This window comes from Condylura cristata, unplaced genomic scaffold, assembly GCF_000260355.1.
Source record: "Condylura cristata isolate star-nosed mole 26May11 unplaced genomic scaffold, ConCri1.0 scaffold00008, whole genome shotgun sequence".
In the NCBI taxonomy this organism is placed as follows: Eukaryota; Metazoa; Chordata; class Mammalia; order Eulipotyphla; family Talpidae; genus Condylura; species Condylura cristata.
In genome coordinates this window covers 45,527,503-45,551,401 of record NW_004567109.1, presented here as the reverse complement: position 1 = coordinate 45,551,401, position 23,899 = coordinate 45,527,503, and the positions used below count along the sequence as shown (strand labels likewise).

The 23,899-nt window shown below is 35.8% G+C and overlaps 1 protein-coding gene across 2 annotated transcripts in view; it reads right to left on the bottom strand.

Moving 5' to 3' along the window:
* The window catches only part of ST6GALNAC3 (ST6 (alpha-N-acetyl-neuraminyl-2,3-beta-galactosyl-1,3)-N-acetylgalactosaminide alpha-2,6-sialyltransferase 3), a 482,241-nt gene that overhangs the window by 178,425 nt on the left and 279,917 nt on the right, over positions 1-23,899 (bottom strand). For both annotated transcript variants that reach the window (XM_012722690.1, XM_012722691.1), the window contains exon 3: positions 4,055-4,464. In XM_012722690.1, the coding sequence (XP_012578144.1) occupies positions 4,055-4,464 (410 nt within the window). The remainder of the gene's footprint in view (positions 1-4,054; positions 4,465-23,899) is intronic.

Below are 23,899 nucleotides of genomic sequence, written 5' to 3'. Positions count from 1 at the left end.
AAAAAATAAAAACCATTGGAAAAAAAGAAAAAAGTATTCACCTTAAATGGGAGGTGTTTAAATGTTTTAAAAAGAACGTTAGTAATTTGAAAAAGAAGGGCAAATTTTCTTTGAGCAAGTCCATTAATCATCTTTCCTATCATGATTCATATAAAATTCTAGGGACATAATTTTTTAAAACTCTATAAATTACACATTATAATGGTGACACATCTTTGCATTAAAAATTTAATATAGTACATACAGATGTTGATTCATAATGATGCTCAACTGAAACTTATAAAATGTCATAATGCAATGTTACTTCCATAAAAATAAACAACTTGAAAACAAAATAACCACTTGCTAAAAAATTCCTGTCAGTGCTGAGAAACCAACCAAAAGTCAAATTAAAAATACATCCGCCTCCCCCTAATCCCCCATGCTACAATATTTATAACATTTAATTGAGTCCTGTTTACTAAGGGAAAAAATATTTTAAACATTTATTAGAAAATAATCAACACATACTTTGTGAGCATGGATCTATGTAGATGGACCTTAAAGCATCTTCTCCGAGGCAAAACAATCTTATAATATTTACAGTAATTATATTACTGGTTGCGCTGTTATTCTTAGTCTAAGACTGCTGTGTATATGTTGTGGAATAAAGCAGATGAATAATTACACTGGTGTCTATGGAATCTGTTACTGTCAGCATGATAGAAAGAAGAAACATGTAAGATAGACGAGGGGGAAAAAAAACCTGCAATCCCTGAGTTTCAATTGGAAGTTTCAGTTTGAATTCATAATGATTTTATCTTTGAACAATATATCCACTGTATATTGTTTATGTGCTAGTTCTGCCCAATGAAAAGGCCAAAACACAAAGATCAATTGAGTAGCAATAAGTACCTGTAAGCCCAAGATCTTGTCTCTTAAATGCCAAAAGAACTATAAAGTTCTTTAAAGAAATGTAGTATCTGGTTTTATCAGGACATGTACAAGAAGAACCTTAAACAAGCAAAGAAACTATCCATGTAAACTAATGACATATCCCCATAGCCAGAAATAGGACCACCTGAACATAAATATGTAATATTAATGAACTGAAATATCTCAAAAGTTCACATATATATAAATATGTAAATATTGATAATAACAATAAGCCTACAGGTAATTTTGAAGGATGCTAAGGAGCTAATGTCTTTAAATTGATAACAAAAGAGAAATGGTACTATCTTCTATTTCATAGTAACCACAGAGTTAATGAGGGCAAATTGCTCTTTTATAGTGTATCAGGGAGCAAATGAAGAGGAAATGATGAAATATCATCACTTTGGAACCTCTTCATCACTTTGGAACCTCTTATGAATTATTGGATCTGGATAATCATTAATAACTGTTAACACAAATGTAAGAAAAGTAGACAGTACTTTTCCTGATAGAAGTACCACCTAAAGGTCTCGGCAAAATATAATTAAAACTGTTTTCAACAAATCCTCAATACAGAAATGCCAATGTAAAAGAAGTATCAGGGAGGCACAAAATCAAGACTGCAGGCTATAGGAAGAATAGCTTTTTTTTTTTTTTTCCAGTAATAAGGGAGAAGTTTAGTTCAGAAAAACAAACACCAATCGGTTGCAATGCATATATCTTATGCTGATCCTGACTGGAACAATGTATGAACTCTGCTAATTAGGTTTAAATTAACATTAAAAATTATAATGAGACCATTGGAGAAATTTGAAAATAGACTAAATGAAAAAGATTTATTAAGGAAGTGCTGCTGATTTTTTATGTAGGACAAAGACATTATGTTTATTTTTAAGAATCTGTATCTTTTAGAGATATATGCTGAAATATTTATGAAGAAAATAATAGGATTTTTGGGATTTGTTTAAAAATAATCCTTGGGGAGTGAGAAAGTATATGAAGTACAGGTGAAACAAGATTGGCCAGGAGTTCATAATTATTCAAACTGAGCAGATAGAATACAGAGGCTCACTACACCATTAGTAACTCTACTTTACAACTTTGATATTTTTTGCATAAAGTATTAAAATACATTCTTGCTTGAAATTTGACAATGAATTTCAGGTCATCATGGAAAATTCTATGTCAATAAAATCTGCACTGCTAAAGTTAAATTATAGATTTAAATAATAGTGGAGATAGCATCCTTCGAGGTCACTTTGACCAACCTTTTGTCATCCAAAAATTTTACCAAAACCATTTGTTCTGTTCATTTAGTTGTCTTCTTTGGTTTGGTTGTGGTACTCAGAGAAACAATCTGGTTGCAGTAGTCAATAAAGCAATCAGATAGGAATAGATTAAGTGGAAAAAAAATCAGAAAATGATTTTGACTTTTTCCTACTGTTATTTCAGTAAATCTACCAAGTGGATCACACCTGCTAGTTAATTTTACCAAGTGAGCTTTCCCCCTACTATACAAACAGCTTTCATCATCACAACCAGTACGTAAATTAACCTCTCAAAGCTATTCTCTACCTGTTCTTATTGAGCAATCCATAAGAACCATGACAGTGCTTCTCACTGAAAATTCACAGCAAAAGCAATTTTATATAAACACACAGGAATACAGGCATGCTAAGCGCTTCTCTGATACCTCCAAATGATTCTGATTAGGACATATCCCGAGGGCTAAATATGATTAATGGATATCCAAATATATCTAATTAATTTCACTTCTCTGGGCTAGTGAGAGACCAGAACTTTCCAAAGCCTCTTGAGAACTGTCATATTCATATAGAATGGTGCAGTATGTGAGACTATTTCTTAGAAGTGCAACCTAACCCTTTATCTCTACTACCTGTCTCTTTGGGCAATTTATGCTACACTGACTGAAATCTAATCACTTAGAATCTTGTTGCTAACACTAACAGTGGAAGGAGGCCAGTATTATGGCTATTTCTGTCTTGTGTTTCATTAGAAGATATGCATTTTTGATGCTAGGAAATATATACTATTAAATTCAATTTGCATTATTAGTAGGAAAGTTGATCTAGATATTATAAAATATTTTTCAGCATTCAAATTATATTTATACATCAGAAACCTCCCCTAAAGTGCATACACTAGTGTAGTTGAAATTTTAGATTCGATAATATTGTATAGTAAAACTATTTTCCCAAAATCAAAATGTTAATTATAGCAAAGTTAAATTGATCTATAATATTACACAAATAAGCAAATAGGTAATTATGAAATACTAACATTTTAGTATTTTTCTCAGTATTTCATTACAAGAACTAGATACATGAGCTAAGGTCAACTGATATATAATTCCTGTTCTTTCCCACAAACTGGTTACATTTTTAAAAAGACAAAATGGTGGGCATTAATGTTGCACAGGGGATATGGTGGAAAGGAGGGAGCAGAGAGGAAGCAGGAGAAGAAAGGGGAAGACTGACGTGAGTAGGCTTCCTGAAAAGGAAGTAGGAAGGGTGGTTTACAGAATTCCAGGGAAAGAGTAAGATGTAACAAAAAAAATAAATTGATTGTAAATAACTGATGATTATTATAACTCACTTCTGTTGAATTCACTGTAATGATTCTAACTAGCACAATCTGTGTTAGTTACTAAATTATGGCCTTCATGATCACAGGGTCCATTTGCATGCAAAAAACTATGCACTCTTATGAGAGGATTAATAGCCTATTCTGTTGGTGGTCTCAGGTAGATTTTGCCAGACTTCCAAAGAAGTTTATGTCCCAAAGTTTCTTATCATTTCTGTCTTGAAAGAGAAATATGTGGATTTCCTCTTTCAAAGAAAATACATTTTAATAATGATCAAATTAAGCTAAATTAAGAACAAATCTAAAGATATCTTGGAGATGCACCAGTATTACTGGTGCCTCAAGCCAATCAAAAAGAGAACAGAGGCAGAACAAGTGGATTAAAAGGGTCTGGCTGCTGGTTCACCCAGTAATCACAATAGTCAGAAACATTACAATTGGCTTAAACAATAATTCTATTCATTTGATAGCAGGTAAAAAGACTCAGAGAAGAGTTGCAATAAAAGACAATGAGGTTGCTTCTCAGAGGACTCACCTGTCTTTCCCAGTTTCCTTCTTAAAAACTCCATCACAGTAACTCATGCGCTTCTCTGTGGTCACATAGATGTGGGCGTTTGGGTAGATGTCAACAGTCTTTTTCAGCATGTTGTAAACAATGCCATTGCCATCTTTCCTCATATTGCGAAAAGGGCCCCAAATAACATAAACAGTAGTGTTTGCCTCCTTGAAAAAATAATCAGGGTTTTTGAGCAAAAGAGGTACACTGGTATGGGACACAACTCGAATCATTGTCATGTGGCCAACATCTTCTTCATAGCCCTTGGTGGGAGCATTGTTCATTCTCCAAATGCAGGAGTACTGATCGATCTCATTCCCAACTTTCTGGCCAATCATTTGACCTGAGTTTGACACTATGGCACAAAGGTCACAGTCTAGTTGCAAAGGCTGAAAAACAGGAAGAGAAACATGTAAATTAGTAATATCCACCCATCCATACAAGCTCCCCTAAGAAAACCAGTACATTCAGGTATTATTCATGCAGAGTAAGAATATCTGAAATACAGATACCAATCCTACAGCAGCTGTCATAGCTTGTCAATTTAGAGGAATATTTTCATTAAAAATGTGGATATAGATGGTTAAGAAATAATTTTAATTTCTATCCCTTTGTTTTGTTTTATAATGAAATAGATGGTCACTTGTTTTCCACTCTAAGTGATGACTTTTCATTCAAAACTGTAACTTCAAATGAAATATGGAATATTTGGTCTCTTTAATAAGGACAATGGCTTCAAAAATGCAAACTGAATACATACAGTCACCAATTCTGTATTTTTTCATTATATGTACGAACTGCTATACAGCAACTGATTAAAAAAATGAAAAATTCAACAAATGACAAGATTCAGAACCATTTAGTCTCAGACTCTCAACTATAAGAGACATTTAAATAATGTCCTGTGCCATCAAGTTAACTGTATGTTTATTCTAGATGAATTAGGAAAAGCCTCCTTAAAAAGAAATGTAGTTGTAAAAAGTGAAAACAAGGACCTCCCTGGTGGCACAGCAGGTTAAGGTGCTGCACTGCAAGCTAGCTGCAGCCACTTCAGCGAGAGCTCCATCCCTTGCCCTGGAGGTGATCTGCAAGGCATAGCAGAACTCTCTTGACCTTTCTGCTGCTCCCCTCAGCAGTGTACTTCATCAGTCAGCCTGTTCTGCTCCCCACTCTGTCTCTGGTGAGTCCTCTCACCGCCCCTGCACCTCTGGCCTGTACCCCAGTTCTGTATGCATAAATAAATCTTAAAAAAAAAAAAGTGAAAAGGAAAGTCATCTATAAACCAGAGACATTCTACAGGGGAGGAGAGAGGAATAGAAGTAAAAGTGGGTAAAACTGGGGTGGGAAAAGCATATGGGACTATGGTGATGGCACATGGGTGAAGTGATGGTGGGAAGTCCATGGGGGATACAAGTGTGAAGAAAAAAATGTATAAAATGAACAAAGATATAAATATACATATATAGTCATAAAAAAAAAACCAACACAGGGGAGGCATACACAGAATCTTTCGAGCTTATCTACCATCTTCCCTAAAAAAGAAAAGAAAACAAAAACTCATGAAGCAAACAACACATTTTAGGACCTGCAGGCAATAGATTCAAGCTGCAGTGGTAGATATAAATTTAGGTGTAGACTCACTACTATTTCTATTATTCCATACATTCTTTCCTTCCAAGCAAACCCAATACTATCCTTTGCCACTTACTTGCTAAATGAAAGGAGTCACCCTACCTTTTAAAACAGTGATCAGGGAGTAATGGGCAACGCTGAATAGACATCTTTCTTACTTGCCTTCTGTGAGGTGCCACATTACGTAACCAGATACTTGATCCTAGATTTGTAGTGTGCTTATTGGTCACTGGCCCTTGTCCTACTGGATCTCTCCTAATTTCCCTAATTGTATGGTACCTGAATTTAATGCTAAATTATGCCTGTCTGCTAGACAGTAAGTTATGTAAGAGCAGAGTCAATGTCTGTCTTCTTCATTCTAACTCCACTCTCTAGAAGTCTCTGGAATACTAGAGTAGCTCAATAAATGATGGAGCAAATGAAAAAAAAAAAAAAAAAAGCTATTAAGAGCCTAAGATGGAACTTAATATTAGGGAAAAAAAATGGATACTTCAATTTATCTAGAAAAGTTGATATAGATGAAAGCAAGAAGCTAGCCAGAAGAAACATAGTAACAGCAACAGGTTAATCAAGGTTGGTAAATTGAGAGGGGAAAGTGTTTCAGAAAAGAGTCCTGGATAATTATCACACATCAGTAATACATCATTTCTCCTTATCAGTGGTGGGTTCCCAAAGTAGTTACTGAGCAATTACTACTAGTGCCATGTACTACTATCTGGGATGCAGCTGTTCAATTTTAAAGCAAAAAGCCCTGCCTTAATAAGACTTACATGGAACTGGGGAAAAATGCAATATATATATAACCAGCATGTATATAATATTTTAGATGGAAATAAGTGCTAAACAGAGAAAACTAAAGCAAAGAAGGAAGTATTATAGGGTCTGTGTGTTTGTGTGTGTGTGTGTTTATGTATGTTGGTGGAGGGGTTGGGGGGAAATAGTATTGAGGAAAGACTGAAATGAAGTAAGAGGGCTGGCCATAGGAATTTTGAAAACAAATAACAAAATATGCTTGCAGGCCCTCCCTGTTGGCGCAGCGGGTTAAAGCACCACACTATGAAGCTAAAAGCCACCTCCGCATGAGTTCGATTCCCGCCTGCCCCGGAGGTGACCACATGGCGTGGCAGACCTCTCCTGACCCGCCCGCTGCTCCCCTCAGCAGTGTAGTTCGTTGATCTGCCTGTTCTGCTCCCCACTCTGTCTCTGGTGAAGCCTCTCGCCACTCCTGAGCCTCTGGACTATACCCCAGTTCTGTATGCTCAAATAAATCTTTTTTTAAAAAAAATATGCTTTCAAATCGAGGATGAATGCTACTTTCCTAACAAATTCCCCCAAGGAAGTAGAGAAACAACGGGAGAGGAGCGTGATTTGCCAAAGCAGGTAGTGAGGCCACAGAGGTGACATGAAGACAGGAATTGAGGTCTTTTACTTAGGAGCCATCGGGGGGCTCTAAACTGTGAATGATGTGAGTTATATTTTAACAGCTTTGGCTGTGTGGAAAAGTGACGAAAAGGAGGGAAGGGCAAACAAACAAAAAGAAGGCAAGAGCAGACACTGGGAAAGCTACTGTCACAATTCTAGCAAAAAGGGTGGAGGCCTGGACCCGGCTGAATAGCAGAGGATATGGCAACATGCTGGTCACATGCTGGATATATTCTGAAAGGAAAGCCTACTGGACTGGCCAGTAGATGAGACAAGGATGTGAGAGAAAGACAGGATTCAGTGAAATTTTAAAATTTTTAGCCCAGACAACTGAGCGACTAGAGCTGCCTTTAACCAAGAACTTCAAGTCTGCAGGAGGAACAGAAAAGGAAAACAAGAATTCAATTCCAGACCTGCTGGATTTGAGATTCTGTAGCAAATATGTGAACAATACCACCCAAACTGCTTTACAAAGTATTCCCCCACCCCAAATATTAAAGTAATATGGGATTAGTATGGAAAACCTGAAAAATAAGAATAGATAAAAGAATAAAAACTCTATTTCCACCATTCAACAATGACTTTTCTTCCGTCTGGATAGCTGTACTACTTAGACATGTTGAGAAATACCATTTATGTAACTTAGCAAGCTTGGTTTTTCATTTAATTTCATATCATTAAGCTTTCGACAGTCCTTCAAGATATTTTTAATGCCTGCCCAATATTCCATTAGATGGGTTTATTATAAGTACCTATTTGCCTACTGCTGGGCATTGATTGAGCTATTATCTGAATTTTGTTCTATTATAAAAAGTTGCTATGATGAACATCCTTATACTAGCCATTGTATTTTGAATGCTAGCAGTTATGTTAATTTACTGCTTTGATTCAGTTTTTATTTTAATCTTGTGAAGATATGCAAAGCAGGAGAAAGGTGTCTATTGATTTGATATGTCAGAATTAAGAAATAAGAAAAAAATGAATTGAAACAAAACTTTAGTTTTAAGTGTCTTAAAATTCTACCTTCAAAGGCTCTGTCCATCACACCTGCTAAAGTAAGATTTCAGAACCATAGTGAACTGCAAATAGCCTGGGCACCAGGTCAGGATAGAGTTTTCCAAGGTCAAATTAAAATTCAAGGGACGTGTCTTGGCATCAGTCATTGACCTAAGACCTTTCCTCACTCATCCAAGAAGTATCTTTTTAGGACATGCTGGGTGATCTGAAACAGGGTCTGATGTCCATTACACACTCATTTATCCAAACTCATGAAAATCAATGCCTGAATTAAATTGTATGTGTCATATGGCACATTCCAACCTACCACTGAGATGCATACGCTACAGGGAGGTTATATGCCATTTACTATTCCAAGAAATGGCTTTACTGTATAATAAGAACATTTATGTTGTATAGCCCACCTAATTTAAAAAAAAGAAGAAAAAAGAAAGATAGAGAAAACGCTTCAGATGTGTTCTAATGCACAAAACAGTCATCTGCCTTGGATTTCTCAGTCACTACAGTGAATTAGCTAGTTCTACTATAACAAGGCTTAATTTAACTAATAAGAATCAGCATACTGGTTTCACTTAACAATTGTAACCTCTGAAAGTGATCAATTAAGACATCACAATCTGTTTCGTGACAACATATTGGGATGCTGCAGCTGTGCAGATTATGAGGTCAGCAGCTGACTAACAACTTGAGGGCAAACACTGCAAACAACAGCCTCTTGTTTATGTGACAAATATGTAACTGGGCAGAGTGCTATGAAAGTAACGGCTTTGGGAGTAGTGGTGATCTTTAAATCATGCCTTCTTTTTTCACTATTAACTCAGACATATGACCAGAGTCTTAAGAGACTTATACTTGTCTACACTACTTGGTCACATGTAGCTTAGCTACCTGATTCCCTGAAAGAGGTGCCAAAGGACCTGACAGTGCAGGGTGACTGTTCTATTTACCACGTTGTTTCAGAACCCATCCCCGAAATATAACAGGAGCACCAGGCTAGATGAAACATTTCTAATCATTATCAAAAGCTTCAGATGACATGAAGGCCATGCTGAGGTCCAAGGGGCTCACTTACATGCTGGAAAGGTAACTTCAAACTGCAGTAAGCCATGATAATAAGAAAGACTGCCTAGGCACAAATGGACAGCTTGACCCAAGAGCTCCCCTTATCTGGATATCCCTGTTCCTTTTTTTTTTTTTTTAAGATTGATTTATTTATTCATATAGAACTCGGGTACAGGCCAGAGATGCGGAGGGTGAGAGGATTCACCAGAATCAGAGTGGGGAGCAGAACAGGCAGATGGACAAAGTACACTGCTGAGGGAGCAGCGGGCAGGTCACGAGAGGTCTGCCGCGCATTGTGGATCTCCTCCAGGGCAGGCGGGGATCGAACTCATGCTGAAGTGACTTAAGCTTCTTAGTGCTGTGCTTTAACCTGCTGAGCCACCAGAGCCAGAGAGGGCTAGGTATCCCTGTTCCTTTTATTAGCTTTATCACTGCATCTTGTGATCTCAATTCCTTTGTTTAAATGTACTGCTGTTCTTGAACTCATTTATTTGATTTGACTTGAGCGTCTAACTTGAAAATTTATTGTATATGTCTCCACTTACTAAGTTTGCTGCGGTAAACACTTTCTAGGTTGAAGCCCTGGATTTTTCCAAGACCTTTGGAAAGATTTGTTTGGTTCTACTTTTTCAAACTCTATCTTAATTTGAATTCTCCTTTATAGTTGTTTGTCCCTGTCTTTTATCTCTTCTCATTAAAAACAAAGTTGACTTTATCTTTTTTCTTGTATACTTAAAAGATGAAGTTCAATGCTTTGGTTGGGTTTGAACTGTGTTCATAAACTGAGGCCACGAGAAATATTCACAACCCTGTCTGGGTAGGTGTCCCTGTTAAAAGAAAGCACACAAATGTCAGACTTCCTTTTATTAGCACTATAAATAGTGAATTTTGATTTGGGTATTTTCTACCAAATCTATACCTACATAATGAGCAATAAACACCAGTTTGGATAAAGTTAAGATTTTGGTGATTTCTATTAAAAAGGCAAATAGGCCCTCCCTGGTGGCGCAGCGGGTTAAAGCACTGCACTGAGAAGCTAAAGCCACTTCCACATGAGTTTGATTCCCGCCTGCCCCGGAGATGACCACATGGCGTGGCAGACCTCTCCTGACCCGCCCGCTGCTCCCCTCAGCAGTGTACTACGTCGATCTGCCTGTTCTGCTCCCCACTCTGTCTCTGGTGAAGCCTCTCACCGCCCCGAGCCTCTGGCCTGTACCCCAGCTCTGTATGCATAAATAAAAAAATCTTTAAAAAAAAAAAAAGGCAAATAAATTTTACATAGTACCTAAACCTATTCTTGCAAGGCATTGTGAATGGTAAAATAATTTTAGAATCCTAATCTGTGTGAACTTCAACCTCAGTGTACAGCTCCAGGCCAAGTGGGTATGTTCCATGATCAACTAGGGTCAATTCATATACTATTTTAAAGGTCTAAAGGACTGCCCTGGAAAACAAGACCTTTCTCTGCTAAAACAAATCTAACATTTGCCTCCTAAGAAAAAAATGTACTTGATTCCTGGCAAGCACAGGGTGAGGATGAGAGAAAGAAGAAAAAGTGTGAGGAATAAAACATATAGTGTATTCTATGTATTGCTCTATACATGACTGAACATCAGTCATCATGCCCAGCATTTCATTACATTATCTTACTTATTTTTCACATTAAATCTTCAAAAAAGTTTTATTTTTTTCTGTTATAGAATTAAGGAAAGAAATGGACATAACATTCAATAGGAACTAGGTATATCTCAGGTTAAAAAGAGGAACATGGGCCTCCTTGGTGGTGCAGGGGTTAAAGTCTCAGCACTATCAAGCTATCTCCAGTCACTGGCAAGAGTCTGATGCTCCAGTCAGGGAGGTGACCCACATGGTGCAGCAGACCTCTCCTGTCTCAGGCACTGTTCGTTTCAGCAGTGTATTTCAGTAGGTCCATCTGCTCTGCTCCTCATTCTGTCTCTAGTGAATCCTATCACTCCCCTAAACCTCTGGGTACAACCCAGTTTTTGTATGCATACATAAATAAAAATAAATCTTTCCAAAAATGTGATGTTTAAAAAAGGAACATGTTGACTTTCATGAAGCACATTCACATCACTATTAAAAAGTGGATATTAAAGAGATATTTATAATTAGTGATTACTATTCCAAATATACATATATGCAAACACTTCACTGTACTGAAAGTATTTATACTGAACTGTAGATTAGTGCTTTTACACATATTGGTGGCTAAGAATTTCACCAGAACATAACAGTTCCATAGTAACACTACGGCCTCCATACAAGCAGAGTAACCTCTCCTTTCTGTTAATTCATTGGCATAAGATTTATATAGGATTTTTATTAATATTTTCAGTTTGAAACATGACAAAAACTTCACTTTAAGATAAATTAGTCATCATTAATTTTAGTAGCTTAAAAAGAGCCAGTCTCCATATCTTTTTACTCAATTCACTTTACAAACTTTTGTTACAATAGTTGTGAGCAGTATTCTTTATGTAGCATTAAATGATTATTGTCTATGCCTGGAAAAAAAAAAAAAGGTCATGGCAGATAATGTTTTTATGAGCTGATCTCCATGGCTAAAGGTAATACCTCCCCTCTGCCCAAAAGCCTACCAGAGGTGAATTCACTTGGGAACTACAATGTCTGCTTTCTAGTCCTCAGAAATTAAAATCAACCAGAGACTGCAACATGGTGCTCTGACTGAGGGAAGGCCTTTCCTTAGGTGCTTCTGGAGGTTCCAGGACATGGGTGACTGGGAAATACACTCATACTACAGGTCATTTTATAGCTATGCCAATTATTATTTTATCATAAACATGAGTACTTGACTGGCATAAAAATTAGTTGTAATTGCAAGAGTGCTGAAGAACACAAGAATAGAAGGATTAAGACAACCTATTTTCTCTGCTACTATGGGCAGAAGGGGGAGGTGGGAGGAAGATGTGGCTATTACCTCTGTGTAAGAGGATATAGTGCTTCAATAATTAGCTTTTTTGGTGTTTAAACAAATACATTATTTATGTAGGCCTAGAAATCAATTCACCATGACATACCCAATTGACCATTGCCTGGTTAAAAAACAAAAGGAGAAATGACCAAAACTAACAGGCCATTCACTCTGACTGGCAAGTTACACCTCTCATTGAGCCAGCCACTTTCCTTTTCAAATTAGTAAACAGCTTAAGAATTTCTCTGCCTTCTCTAAATTTACACACATACACACACACAATGGCCTGCTTCAGCTGATGAGACAGCTCCTTCTTAGTCACTTTTTTTCATCCTGTTCCTTACCCACCAACCACCCTGGAAAAATTCTCCTCTCTTCTTTAGGTAAGAACCTGACAAATTGCCCTCGCCTTTTTGAATGATATATTGGGACAACTGCCAAGCACTTTACATTTTAATCAGCAAGAAGAATGAAATATTTAACCTTTTCTTTTTTCTCCATGAATAAGCTTATAGACAATAGAATAGATAATTAAAATCCCTGAATTAAAACTTGCAAAACAATGTGGTTTTCCCAGCAAAGAGAAATGGCCATGTAGGAAAGGTCACCTGTCAACTAGTTCTAGTTATTAAATCTCTGCATTTATCACTAAGGTGGCTCTATAGAAAACGAAGGTCAAGACATTAAATTATGGAACAGTCAGGATTAGAAAAGGTCACCAAAAGCTCAAGTAAAATTTAACCAAACCTGCTAATTCTACACCCTCGCAGCAAGTAGAAACAGCCAGGGAGGAAACACAACAGTGGCCAGCACTAACCTCCCCTTATTTTATGCCCACACTGAAAATGAGTTTCTGTTTGATAACTTGAAGTCTAAAATGAAACTTGCTCATCTCAAATAAAAATAGTGGCTTCGATAAATATTTCAGAATGAAAATCATGTTTGAATCGAACCAGCTTAAATTATTAAAAACATTGTTTTACACTACTCTAATGGTTGCTTGCATTTCAACCTAAGAATGCAATTTAAAATACTGGAGATGGGGCACTCCTGGCACCTTAAATGCTTTGCAGGACAATTAGCAACTCACCACTCACTAATTTACTACTTTAATGTGGAAACAAATGAGATCTTTGCTTTTCATCATCCAATTTGAATGAATCTGAACAAAGCAGGTTGAACAAAGCTCCAGAGACACACTCTTCAGTTTGCTGTCTTTTATTCCTGTGCTCTTCCTGAATGTCTTTAGAGTTTTAGTTTTAGAGGCTTCAACATGTATAATGACGCCATTGGGGAATAGATTTTGCCTTTGTTCTCCTGAATGTTCTTTTGAGGTCTTTCAAGTGAAAGGTACAAAAGAGGCATTAACAATCTGGCATTGTTTTTATTGCTTGACAAAGAAAAAAAATATATTTTAATTTTTCCCGTGTTTCAGGAATGATTAAGCAAGCTGTTTTCTTCTATATCAAGTCACTTTCAGCAGACCTCTAACTGTGAGCAAAGAATTGGGAAGATTGTTCTAGAGAGAAATCAGCACAGTTCAACCAAGCCAGTCTGTAAAAGCACGTCTTTGCCCCTCCACAAACCAGCATCTTTCAGTTAATGCAGCTTTCAAAAGCAGTGTGTATAAATCACATACTACGAGTAACAGCACATAAAAAGACAGATTTGATAACCCCCAGTTTGACTCTGCCTCTCTGTGGATTTGGGATATGGCATTTACCTTGATTCCTACTTGGTGGCATTATATTCAAGCATAAAACTTAATATGGGGTTGTGTAAAAATGTTAATGTCAAGAAATAATTCTAAAACAGGCAACATAAAGCTATGTTTCTCAGTTGCCATAGACAATGTGTTCTCTTTATTTGGAAGTTCCTTGAGAGAAATGGATCTATATAAACATGTAAGCATGCCAAAGGGAAGCAGCCTGCTCTCTTTGTTCTGCAAGACAAAAAAAAAAAAAAAAAAAGTTTTTTTTTCCTATGTACTAAAATGACAGAAGTACTTTATATTTCACTATCACTATTAGTCATGACAAAATATGACTAATTTTGTGCCCACCTAACCTTGTGTTATTTTCCTCTCTTTTAGAAAGATGAACTTAGGACCTAGTGTTAGCAAACCACCCAGATATGCCAGATATGTCACTCAAAAAAGTAGAGAGAAAACTGGTTCTTGCTTGCTAATAATACATTAACATGCCATTCAACTACAGATAATACAATGGCCCTCAACTGGCTGCACATTACAATGACCAGAGGAATTTATTGAGAAGAATAATGAGCTGTGCTCCATACCTGACACCACATAAATCAGCTAACTCTTGAGGATGGTATCTGCAGCTTCAAAAAAATTTTTTTAATTCCATATATGATTACAATGGGAATCTGGATTGGAGAAACATCATCCTAAAGGGATTAACAATAATAAAATAGAAGAACAATGTCTGAGCAAGGGAATGAAAAAACCAAATTATAAATTTGGATCCTGAGGTACTATGTGGGGAAGATGTTAAGGCAGTAAATCCTTCCAATTATCCTTTAAACAGTGATACTACTAGGTCGGTGGGGAGCACTTACGTGAGAGAGCAACTCTAGAAGTCAGAGGTATATGAGGAGCAAAGGGAGAAGTAGAAATTAACGTGTAGTGACAAATATGAGAACTTTCATTTCCCAGTAAGTTATTCTTCATTATACAGCATTAGAAATTATGTTCTGGCTAGAATTTGCTTTGGAAGCAAGGAAAATCATGCTACCATATAAATTATTTTAATTATAATGTGGATTTTCTGCTAGTATGTAGTTAGTGGTAAACTGAGCATTCATTGACATTGATTCAATATCATCCAAATAAAGAGAGAAAGAAGTTCCTGGAGAGAAAGGGGTTCCTGGAGATGGAGAGACTGCAAACGCAAGAAAAGGGCCCACTAATGGGTAGATACCTATGGAAGTTAGTAGTCAGAACTTGAGCATTGGTGGAAGGGTATCCTTGAAAAGGTACAGACAATTCCTCCTCTGAGAAAGGAAAATGAATTAAAATGAGAGGGGAAATAAATGACTTTACAAGAGAGGATTACAATTAGAATCCATTCCAAATTCCCCTACATTTCTGTAAAGCAATTATGAGTTTTTATTGAAAAACTATTCAATAACCTACTATTTAAGGTAGGTTAGCAGACTCTGGGAGAGGGATGAACTTTTGAGACAGAGAATGTTTTCAGGAAGACTCAGAAGAATCATCAACTGTACCACAGCCAAAATTTAGGACTTTTGATGACCCAGAAAAATCATCAACTGTACCGCAGCCAAAATTACAGATTTTTGATAAACTTACTGCAAGATTACACTTTGTTCTAGTACTTTTCAGGGGACAGAGGCCAGACTGGAGAAAGAAAGTAGCTAGATGATCCTCTGAGACAAGTCATATACTGGAAGTCTGAAGCTGAAAAAAAATTATGGGCAACAGTAAGAAGGATGCTTCACTGAATGTGTTTGTAGTGGTAAGAGGCACAAGTGGAAGAGGTAAAGACGCTAGAAAGTTTTAGGTGGGTTATGTTCATTCATTGTAGCAGGCAAAGACTGTATTGTATTTCCCAAGACTAGGCTTATTTTAGAATAAGGATGAAAATGTATCTTAGGGAGGCTTTGAATGAAGGGACTTTGATTCTATTGGGGGCAGGTCTCAACTAGAGAAGTTACACTGTAAGTCACTGTTTTCAGATTGGAAATGCAAAACTAAAGAACAGAAGATATACAAATTTATTGCTGTTAAATATTATCAGCATGAAATAACTACTCAGTATGTTCACCTAAAAACTCAGAACAGCCCTTCTAGAGTCAGAAAAAAATAAAATAAAATAAAACCATTTCTTTCAGACCACAAATTCTTAACCATGCAGTGAGGAATCAGAAGTCAAGTCTAGAGAGTCTGGAATGCTAACGAGGACACCAACAAAAAGGGGTGCTATTGCCCTGGAGGCACTGAGTCTTTGGAACAAGTAGTTGAAATCTGCTCTGGTAGCATTCCAGGTTTAGAAAGACAAAACTTAGGAACTAAAGTCCTCCAAATAGTTACTCAACACCTATTTTGGACTAAGACTTAATAGTATTTATTCTAAAACTAGGTATGAACTGTAAATAAACTAGTCCTGCAAAATTTGTCATCCTCTTTCATGTCAATTGGTTGGCTCTAAAAGCATCAATTTTAGAAATTGAATTATGTAACTGTAAACTTCTAATAACCTTAGACACTTGCAAAGAGCAAAAAAAAGAAAGGAAGAAGAAAATTACCAACTTTTCTAGATGAAGATAATAGCATCCTAACCCGTAAGTCACTTAACAATGAGGGTATCTTCTGAGAAATGCACTGTTAAGTGATTTTTGTCATCGTGCAAATGTCACAAGGTTCCTAAACAAACCAATATTAATACATAGCCTGCTATTACCTGGGCTATATATAGTGACTGCCATTACACATGTGCTCCATTACTGACCACAATGTTAAGTAAATATGACTTTATACACACAATGCAATTATATTTCTTAACTCTCTCTCTCTATATATAAATATATAAATATATATATATATATAAGTGAAGCTGGGCCTTTGATCCCTGGCCAGGGAGGTGACTCACACGGCATGGCAGAAATAAAATAAATCTTTTTTTAAAAAGGGGGGCCCTCCCTGGTGGCGCAGCACTAAGAAGCTAAAGCCAATTTCGTATGAGTGCAATTCCCTCCCGCCCCAGAGGTGACCCACATGGCGCGGCAGACCTCTCCTGACCCACCTGCTGTTCCCCTCAGCAGATCTGCCTGTTCTGCTCCCTACTCTATCTCTGGTGAATCCTCTTACCATCTCTGCACCTCTGGCCTGTACCACAGTTACAAATAAATAAAATCTTAAAAAAAAAAAAAAAAAAGAAAGAAAGAAAGAAAAGAAACTATTGCCATTTGTTACAACACGGATGGGCTCAGGAAGTATTGTAAGATGAAATAAGACCAAAAATGGCAAATATTGTATGATTTCACTCATCTATGGAAGATAACACAAAAGAATAAAAGAAAAGAAACTTTGACTCTGAGAACAGCATGGTGGTTACTAAAGGGGGAGGGTAAAGCAGGTAGTGGGAGGTCACTGTGTGGTGGCGGTTGGAAACTAGACTTCTGGTGGTGATCATACTGTAGTGCCTGCAGATGTTGACATAGAATGCCAGACTTCTGAGAGTTATACAATGGTACAAACCCATGTCCACTAACTTTTTGTTTTTAAGTAAATATGATACAGAACACATAATCAAGGAGCCTGCATATAGGACAAGACAAAGCACCAATAGAGAAAATCACAAGAAATAGTCCCAAAGGTGTTCCTCCTGTGGCCTGCCAGGGCAGAGACTAAAGCAAAAGTATGCTCACCATGATGGACATAAATGTCAAACAAAAATGGCTTTAGGAAAGTGAAAATTAACAAAATGATGGTGTATGTATAAAAGGCTTATTTAGAATTTCTAGAACTGTTAAATATATGTATGAAGAATTCAATGAATGTATTTAACCATAAATTAGATAGCTAAAGAGAATTAGTGAATTAGAAGAAGGAAACAATCATTTGGAGGGAAACTTGATATTTCAAAGAGAAAGAATGCAATGAGAAGACCCAAAATGAATTTACTTGAAATACTAGAGGAGAGGAGAAATTGCAAAGAGGACAATGGTTAGGAACTTTGGAGAATTTACAAGGTCCCACAAATTCAAATTCAAATGACTACCGTGATGACATGTAGGCAAAATAAAAATAAATTCATCTCTGAATAGATGAAAAGGTGTAATAACAAAAATAAAGAGGAAATATTAGAGTTAAAATTAGCATAAATAATTACTGTAAGTCAGGAGAAGGACTAGCACCTTCCTTTGATGGCAATTTCACTCATATGTAATACAGAAACACTACAAATGAAATGGCAAACTAAATCAAAACAAATCTTGCAAATATGATTGCAGAATTGAGCCTACCAGAGGGACACAACGCATGCAGGTGGGAACCATGGGAAAGGGACCAAGAGTCTATGGTAAAGGATCGTGGAGGCTTTGATTGTGGGTGTGCCACAGTGCCACACATCTGAGGAAGGGGGAACCTATTCCTCTAAATCACATGCAGTGTTGTGAACCAATGTTATCCAATCAGAAAATACAATTAGCAAGGTAACATATAATTTGAGATGTGGTAGATGGAAGTAAACTGCTTTATGTAGATTTATATCACCACGTTATATAAGATTCTTACATTGGCATGGGAAGAAGGCAATGTGTCAAATCATTCTTTCAAAAGCTCAGGATGCTTGGCATTATAATTCTGGAAGTGACAAACTCAAATCTTTTGGTCTTGTGCCCCATTTACATTCTTACAAATATCTTTTATTTATCCGATTTCAATCTGCCTCAATATTATATTAAAAATTGAAAACAGAAAAAAATTAAAATGTATCAATTAAAATTTATAAATTTATTAATTCATTTAAAAATAACCACTACATGTCCATTTCATGTTCATATATACATATTTAATGAAAAGAAACTGTTTACCATAAAATAGTAGAGTAACATTACTTCTATCGAATTTTGCAAACTTCTATAAGTTTAAATATATTGAAGATGGCTAGATTCTCATAACAATTTTTACTTTGAATATGTAACAACACCTTTTGGCTGAAGGAAATAAAGTAAATCTAGCATCATAAAGATATGTAGTGGGGAAAGGAGGTAACTACTGATATTTGTCTTTGAATTTACACCAACATTTTATAAGTGGTGATTTCTAAAGTTCATTTGCAATATGGGATCTGAGATTCTATCAAAATTTTCTATGCTACCCCCTGAAATCTTTAGGCATATCTTATACTTCATACAGATCTTTAAGACATAAATAACTTTGTATTATCAAATACTGCTTACTTGAAAAATAGTTCAATGAGTTATGCTGATATTTTGAATGTTGAAAGTTTAATATATATAAATTTTAAACATTCACTGAACTTATCAAAAAATGTCTCTAAGTTTTGGGAAACTTGAAAGTTGGTGACATATACAAGTTTTCCCAACTGCTAATTTTGACTTGAACGTTCATTTTTTGTCATTAGTAAAATATGCTGCCTGTTATTTTCTTGAAGTGACAAGCTTACTTCATTCATATTTAAGAATATGTCTGCCAAATACCTAGATCTGAATATTCATAGTTTGGCTGATGGTTTCTACTTCAAGTAAAAATAGTGTTCCATAAAACTTACAATTCATATGAAATTTTTCAAAATAAGAACATTGGGGAGAAAAAGAATCAATGTAAATTAGCAGTAAAATCACACAATCATCTCAGAAAATACAGAAAAAACAACTTGATACAATTTTTTATATCACTTACCAATTATTAACTAATGATTAAAAACTCAGGTAAGGAAAATAGAGCAGAGATATCCTCAGTCTACTGAGGAATCTAATAAATTTAATAGTAATCTAAATAATCTAGTATTTCTAAAGAACAAAAATTCTATGCAAACACTGTACTTCAAAGTGGTCATATATATACATACATGCATATCCTAGAAAGAATTAATATACAAAATACATAACAAATCTTTACAAACCAATAATAAAAGGCAGCAGTCAGAGCCATAGAAAGATGAGCAAAAGATTCAGTCATTACATAGAAGAGGTAATTCAAATGACAAATAAGCATTAGAATGGCTGCCTATCATTAGTAATCAGGAAAATGCAAATTCAAACTATGAGATGTTATTGCACATATACCAGGTTGCTTGAAATTAAATGTCTGATTATACCAAATGTATAACTACAAGTCTCATGCAATACTGAGTAGGACTACAAACTTCACATTAACATTTTAGAAAATTGTGGCATTACCCTATATGAGTTAACATATACTAGACCCGGGAATTCTATTCCCTGCTATGTATCCTATAAAATTGCATTATTTTATGTACCAGGATTCCTGTACAAGAATGTTCATAGTTTCTAACACCTTTAAATTGCAAATGACACAAATTTTCAATACACTTATGCAAGGCAATACTATTCAGCATTTGAAAACTAATGAACAACATGATGAATCTTAAAAAACATGATGAGCAAAAGTCATATACAAAGGAACATAAAGTAGATGACTCTACTTACATAACACTCTTAGAAGCTAGGAGTAGGTTAATTCCTTAACTTGATAAGGAGCATCATTCTGAAACCAAAGCTAGCACCACAATTAATAGTGTCCTTCTAGAGAAGCAATTGATATATATTTTAAGATTTGTGTTCTTCAAGAACATTACTCTGTGAATAAGGATGTAGGGAAATGTCACATATATTCTTCACATCTTGGAGACTGTCAATATGTATAAAATAGCAAAGATTATGAAAGTTTATGCACTAAAAGAAGCTTCACTTTGCTTAATTCAGAGTTCCAGAAAAATCTTTGGAGACCTCATCATACTTTTGTCTTTATTTTTTGATAGGAAGCTGAAAACCTTATAGGATAATGGTTTGGAACATAATTTGGAAGCTGTACTTGTCAGGTCTGGGAACAAAATACGAATGTCCATGGATGCCATAATTATTTCACAATATCTGGAAATTTTACTCAATATAACAACTGATGCCAGAGTCATGGTAAAGAAGGTATTAAAACTGTAACAAAGGAGAATGAATATCATAAGTACTTGTAGATGATATGAATGTCTTCCTTACAAACACAATAAACCAAAGGAGTATTATTATAAAAGGAGAATTTAAAAATGGAAACCATTTTTAAACTACAACAGGAGTATACAAAATTACAGGAAAAACACCCTGATGTACAATAGCAACCAAAATGCAAACCACCTAGAGGAAAAAAAAAAAAAAAGGAGAATAATAAGAAATTTTTGAATGCTCTAAGAAAGAGAAGCACTTTATATAAGAATGAATGAACCACAATAGGCTGTTAGTGCAGACACTGAGTTATAACTTTTCTTTCTGGTGAGTTCATTTTAATTTTCTTATTTTATTGAGGTGACTTTTGTTATGACATTGTATGTCCTTCAAAGATGTAAGTTCATCTCTCCTCAGATACACGTTCTCACACCACACCTACCATCATGTTACCAGAAAAAAATTTTTGCATTTCTATATCCAGATTTGACACTTACTTATGTTTACTCCAAGTCTAAGAAGAAATCCAGATCTACTTTTAATGAAGCTAAAGCCTTTGAATTATAGAAATCAGACACTAAGATTTAAATATAATATTTATATTGCTTTGGAGTCTTTCTTCTACTGTTATGGTAATTATGGTTTGAAATCCCTTTCCTGTTTGTGTAATTATTAAAACTATTTTAAATCTTCCTCTTGATAATACAGGTTATTGACCCAGTAAATTAAATTACTTAACCCACAGTATTTTAATGCTTTAATGAAGTAGATTTCTAAAATGCTAGATTCTTGTGACTATGTAATATGCAGCAATTAGCTACAATTGAAAACTGCCTCTCTTCCAATACTTTAGATTACAGAAGCCAGACAAATTAAAGACCCCACTTAGACTTCAGAAGATCCAAAAAAACAATAAATGATTATTCATAGCATGAATAAATCAAACTGCCTTATTGAGAAATACTGTCCTTATCGGCTACAATTTTAAGATTTCAAACTTCTTTAGTGCCTTCAAAATCTATATAATTGATTTTAGAACACTCTATGTCATCATTCCGATGACAGCAATTTGGATATCTCTTGAGCAGAGGATATTATAGCAACTTTACAAGTTTTAAAGTTGAAAAAAAAGACCCTCAAGTCAAACCAGATCAATAGCCATAAAATATTAAAGCATACCCAATTCAAACTGTAAACAAATTTTCTTTTTTGTTTCATTTACAAACTAGGATTACTGACAGAATAAAAAGAGAATGGATTTCTTCTTTCCTTAAATAAGGGGATCAGAAGATGGTGTTAGAGCAGCACAAATCTACATCACAGCTGCTCAGCATCATACCTGGGTTTCCATCTGTAGCCACAAGTCTTGCAACATAGGACCTAATTAACAAGTTGATGAATTATGTATGACGATACTATTGACCACCCAGATCATAAAAATAAATAACAAAACTTTTGGTGCCATATAATTCATTTAGTAAAAAGCCACATTTTTTTTTTGTAGTACTAATTTTTTTTTTTAAGATTTATTTATTTATGCATACAGAAGTGGGGTATAGGTCAGAGGTGCAGGGGTGGTGAAAGGCTTCACCAGAGACAGAGTGGGGAGCAGAACAGGCAGATCGACGAAGTACACTGCTGAGGGGAGCAGCAGGCGGGTCAGGAGAGGTCTGCCACACCATGTGGTCACCTCCGGGGCAGACAGGGATCAAACTCATGCTGTAGTAGCTTTAGTTTCTTAGTGCTGTGCTTTAACCTGCTACGTCACCAGGGAGGGCCTTGTGGTCCTAATTTTAATGTAAACATTTAGTGTGTGTGCATGTGTAACTGCTATAAACAAAATTAGCAAGGGCTAATTTTTGACAAAATATAGGTAATATCTCAAAAAAAAAAATACTGTTAAAGGAGACGTATCTACCATACCATGAAGATATCACTTCTATATATTTTTGGTGCCAAAACCATGTATTTTACAATGCATTATATTTTTAAATATGGATTAAATGGTGAAGACACAAGTTACAATGAGAGCTATGAAAACCAGAATATTAAAAGTTGACTTTATATTCTTTTACATATATGCACATATAACTACACAGAATAATTTTAATACAACCAGCCTTCAATGTTTTACAATATCTACTTCCATCTTATTTGGAAGAATTTAAGGGGATTTTTATGAAAATTCTAATAGAACTAGCAGCACAGTAGAATATAAACAAGAATTGGCTTTGTCTTCAGAATTGTGTTTAAATCCTTCTGTGCCTCCTTCTACTTGTGTGCTCTTGTATAGATTTCTAAACTTTTGAATCTGTTAATTCCTGGAACTCATTTATTAGTTTTAGAGCAGCCTATCTGTCCCAAGAAAACTTGAGTAATACTCAACAACGCTGTTCATTCCTAAGGAATGAAAGCCACCCCACAGGGCATAAGAAGGCCACAAAACCTCAGCTAAGTTAGACCTGAGGATCTATGGTAGGGACACTCCACCCCCAGATCTCCATTTCTTCCAAATGAAATGCACTGGGCTCTCTCTCGCCCTCCATTTCTTTCTTTCTTTTTTTAAAGATTTATTTGTGCATACAGAACTGGGGTACAGGCCAGAGGTTCAAGGGCGGCGAGAGGCTTCACCAGAGACAGAGTGGGGAGCAGAACAGGCAGATCTACAAAGTACACTGCTGAGGGGAGCAGCAGGCAGGTCAGGAGAGGTCTGCCGCGCCATCTGGTCACCTCCGGGGCGGGGATCAAACTCATGTGGAAGTGGCTTTAGCTTCTTAGTGCTGTGCTTTAACCAGCTGCACCACCAGGGAGGGTCGACCTCTATTTCTTTACAAAACAGTGTATTTCCCCCAGTCCTCACTAAGCAGTAAAGGCTCTGCAGATGCCAGGATCTACCCCATCTTAAGGATTAGTAGAGATGTATCAATAGCAAATCAAGTGATTAATAAATGAAAGTATACACCTAGACACATTTTATGAGAGGAAATAAGACTTTTTATTGCTTATATTGTATTGTGTGAGGATTCCCTTTAAGACTAAAATCATTCTTC